Genomic DNA, 4,046 nt, shown 5'->3' with positions numbered 1-4,046 from the left:
CCATGCCCTCCATTCCTCCAGCCTCTATGACCTTCATTCCTCGAGCTTCTTTGGCCTCCATTCCTCTAGCTGCCATACAGCCTCTATGGCCTCCATTCCTCCAGCTTCTATGACCTCCATTCCTCCAGCTTCTATGGTCTCCATTCCTCCAGCTTATATGGCCTCCATTCCTCCAACTTCTATGACCTCCATTCCTCCAGCCTCTATGGCCTCCATTCCTCTAGCTGCCATCCAGCCTCTATGGCCTCCATTCCTCCAGCTTCTATGACCTCCATTCCTCCAGCCTCTATGGCCTCCATTCCTCTAGCTTCTATGGCCTCCATTCCTCCAGCTTCTATTGCCTCCATTCCTCCAGCTTCTATTGCCTCCATTCCTCCAGCTTCTATGGCCTCCATTCCTCCAGCTTCTATAGCCTCCATTTTTCTAGCTGCCATCCAGCCTCTATGGCCTCCATTCCTCCAGCCTCTATGGCCTCCATTCCTCCAGCTTCTATGGCCTCCATTCCTCCAGCTTCTATGGCCTCCATTCCTCCAGCTTCTATGGCCTCCATTCCTCCAGCCTCTATGGCCTCCATTCCTCCAGCCTCTATGGCCTCCATTCCTCCCGCTTCTATGGCCTCCATTCCTCCCGCTTCTATGGTCCCCAGCTTCTATGGCCTCCATTCCTCCAGCTTCTATGGCCTCCATTCCTCCAGCTTCTATGGCCTCCATTCCTCCAGCCTCTATGGCCTCCATTCCTCCAGCTTCTATGGCTTCCATTCCTCCAGCTTCTATAGCCTCCATTTTTCTAGCTGCCATCCAGCCTCTATGGCCTCCATTCCTCCAGCCTCTATGGCCTCCATTCCTCCAGCTTCTATGGCCTCCATTCCTCCAGCTTCTATGGCCTCCATTCCTCCAGCTTCTATGGCCTCCATTCCTCCAGCCTCTATGGCCTTCATTCCTCCAGCCTCTATGGCCTCCATTCCTCCCGCTTCTATGGCCTCCATTCCTCCCGCTTCTATGGTCCCCAGCTTCTATGGCCTCCATTCCTCCAGCCTCTATGGCCTCCAGCTTTTATGGCCTCCATTCCTCCAGCTTCTATGGTCTCCAACTTCTATGGCCTCCATTCCTCCAGCGTCTATGGCCTCCATTCCTCCAGCTTCTATGGTCTCCATTCCTCCAGCTTCGATGGCCTCCATTCCTCCAGCCTCTATGGCCTCCATTCCTCCAGCTTCTATGGCCTCCATGCCTCTAGCTACCATCCAGGCTCTGTTGCCTCCATTCCTGCACATATTATCCAGCATAAACATAGACAATTCCTAGCAGCTGGACAGATTGCCGCAAGAAACCAGAAAAGATTCTCGCTAAAATCAGTAGTAAACTTTATTACGTGATGATCCACAAAAAAGTACAAAAACAGGGTGGGAACAACAACGTCCAGAGGTGGAGGTGAAGAAGGAGAAGCTGAGGTGCTGCAGGTGGATGATATCTGCTGTGAGAAATGGAATTGTTTATAATGAGATGCCGGTCGGCTCAGTGAGCAAAGGAAAACACCAAGGTTACTTACCGGTAGCCGGTTTTTCTGGAACCCATGACGGCACACCTGAGACAGAGGGGATCCGCCCAGTCAGGACAGGAAACCCTACTGAAAATAAAAGGGCGGTACCTCTCTGTCGCTTCAGTTGGTTTTCAGAGCATGAGAGGCCCCCCTGGTTAGTATACATGGCAATCCATCACCACATCATATTAACTAAAAAAGCACCCAAAGCAATAGTGCACACCGAAAGGGTGATAAAGGGGGGGGAATATACGGGTGCCATCATGGGTTCCGGAAAAAAACTGCTACCGGTAAGTAACCTTGGTGTTTTCCCTTCCCCCATGACGGCACACCTGAGAGACTTTTGTAGAATGAAACCTTAGGGAGGGACCACCGCTTGTAGTACCCTTCTACCAAAGGTTAGGGCAGCAGAGGAAGAAAGATCTAGCCGGTAGTGCTTGAAAAAAAGTTAAGGCTGAGGACCAGGTAGCGGACTTGCAAATTTGATCAATTGATACCTCAGCCTTTTCTGCCCAGGAGATAGCCACGGCTCTGGTGGAGTGAGCCTTGATGCCTTCAGGAACCGGAGTGCAACCCGCAGAGTAGGATAAACTAATGGCCTCCCTGATCCATCTAGCAATAGTACTTTTAGCTACCCCACACCCTCTTTGGCTACCCTGAAAGGCTACGAATAGGGTTTGATCTTTCCTCCACTGACTAGTCATAGATATGTATTGTAACATAGATCTTCTTACATCTAATTGAGGAACTTTTGTTCCCCTGGATTTCTAGGATTACTACAGAATGATGGTAAAGTAATCTCTTGACTCCTACGGAACTTTTGAACCACCTTGGGGAAATACGCCGGTCTGGTCTTAGAATGATCCTGTCATCAAAAACCTGAGTATAAGGAGGGCATATTGACAGGGCCTGTAAATCACTTACTCTACGTGCCGATGTTAAGGCTACTATTAGGCTTATATAAGGCTTATTATTATTATTATATTATTATTACTAGTAGAACTGTTTTAAGGGTAAGTAACTTAGGTGATAACTCCTGTAAGGGCTCAAAAGGGTCTTTAGTTAGGGCTTCTAAGACTACATTTAGATCCCAAGGAGGGATTTTTGGGATAACGACCGGTCGAGATCTACTACAAGATTTTATGAATCGCGAAACCCATCTATTTGAGGCAAGATTACAGTTATATAGGGCCCCCAAGGCTGAAACCTGAACTTTAAGGGTGCTGGTTGCTAACCCAAGATGTAATCCTGCTTGCAGAAATTCTAGGATTGGAGCCACCTCCCCCAATGGTTCACCCAGGAAGTTAAGACATTTTTTCCATGTCCTACCATAGATCCTAGAGGTTATGGGTTTTCTGCTTTTCAATAGGGTGGAGATTAAACCTGGTCAGAATCCTTGGCGACTTAGTAACGCCCTCTCAAATTCCAGGCTGCCAGATGGAAGCCCTTCACCTGAGAGTGGGTCACTGGTCCCTGGGTTAGCACGTCCGGAACCTCTGGCAGAATCCATGGGTCTGTTACCGACATCTGCTTCAGAAGGGAGAACCATGGTCTCCTTGGCCAGAATGGAGCAATGAGGATAATTTTCGCTTGATCCTCTCTGATCTTCCAGATCACAGCTGGAATCATTACTATCAGGGTAAATGCGTAGGCCAGAGAGAACTTCCAGGGTATCAGTAGGGTATCTACTGCAAAAGGATGTTCTCTTGGATTTAAGGAGCAGAACTTTTTGACTTTTTTGTTGTGTGAGTTGGCAAACAAGTCTATTTCTGGTGTGCCCCAGGCTTGGACTATTTGTTGGAATATCTAGGGGTTTAGGGACCATTCCACCTGTCTTAAGCCTCTGCGACTCAGGAAGTCTGCTTGTGTGTTTTCTATGCCCCTGATGTGTAGTGCCGTCAGGGATGACAGGTGTTTTTCTGCCAACTGAAAGAGATTTGATGCTTCCATGAGGCCTTGGAATCTCGTCCCCCCCTGATGATTGATATACGCCACCATTGCTCGATTGTCCGTCAGGATTCGAGTATGGCGACCCCGGAGCAAAGGGAGAAAATGTATTAGGGCTTTTTCCACTGCCCATAGCTCTTTTTCGTTTGACCCATAGTTTCTTTCTAGTAAGGATCAGGTTCCTCGTACTGAGTGAGACCTCAGGTGAGCCTCCCAACCTGTACCGCTTGCGTCGGTCGTGATGATTTCTTTGACCGGATTTTGCCACTGGACACCCATTGTCAGGTGGTCTTCCACCGTCCACCAAACTAGGGAATCCCTTACGCCCAGGGAGAGACATAGATTTCCTTCTAAATGCCCTATTAACAGTCTTTGAGCTGAGAGAACTTCCCACTGTAGTTGTCTTAAGTGGAATTGTGCCCATCCTACTGCCGGAATACACGATGTTAACGAGCCTAGTAGAGACATCACCTTTCTTAGAGTCATTGCTGGTTGATGTATTGCTGTACTGGCCAGGTTTATTATCTTGGCTACTTTGTTTTCTGAAAGGAGGCACAGCTGAC

The 4,046-nt window shown here is 48.5% G+C and overlaps 1 protein-coding gene across 1 annotated transcript; it reads right to left on the bottom strand.

The window, feature by feature from the left end:
• Positions 1-203: 203 nt before the first annotated feature.
• Positions 204-758, bottom strand: LOC138643283 (uncharacterized). The gene has a single exon (XM_069732214.1). The coding sequence runs from the start codon at positions 756-758 to the stop codon at positions 204-206; it is 555 nt and encodes a 184-aa protein (XP_069588315.1).
• Positions 759-4,046: the final 3,288 nt, after the last annotated feature.

The sequence above is a fragment of the Ranitomeya imitator genome, chromosome 6, assembly GCF_032444005.1.
Source record: "Ranitomeya imitator isolate aRanImi1 chromosome 6, aRanImi1.pri, whole genome shotgun sequence".
Classification (NCBI taxonomy): Eukaryota; Metazoa; Chordata; class Amphibia; order Anura; family Dendrobatidae; genus Ranitomeya; species Ranitomeya imitator.
The sequence above is the reverse complement of the archived record's forward strand: the minus strand, read 5'-3'. Positions and strand labels throughout refer to the sequence as shown.

Bases quoted from the DNA above. Each gene is read 5' to 3' on its own strand.
- LOC138643283 (XM_069732214.1), bottom strand. From the start codon at position 758: ATGGAAGCCATAGAAGCTGGAGGAATGGAGGCCATAGAGGCTGGAGGA.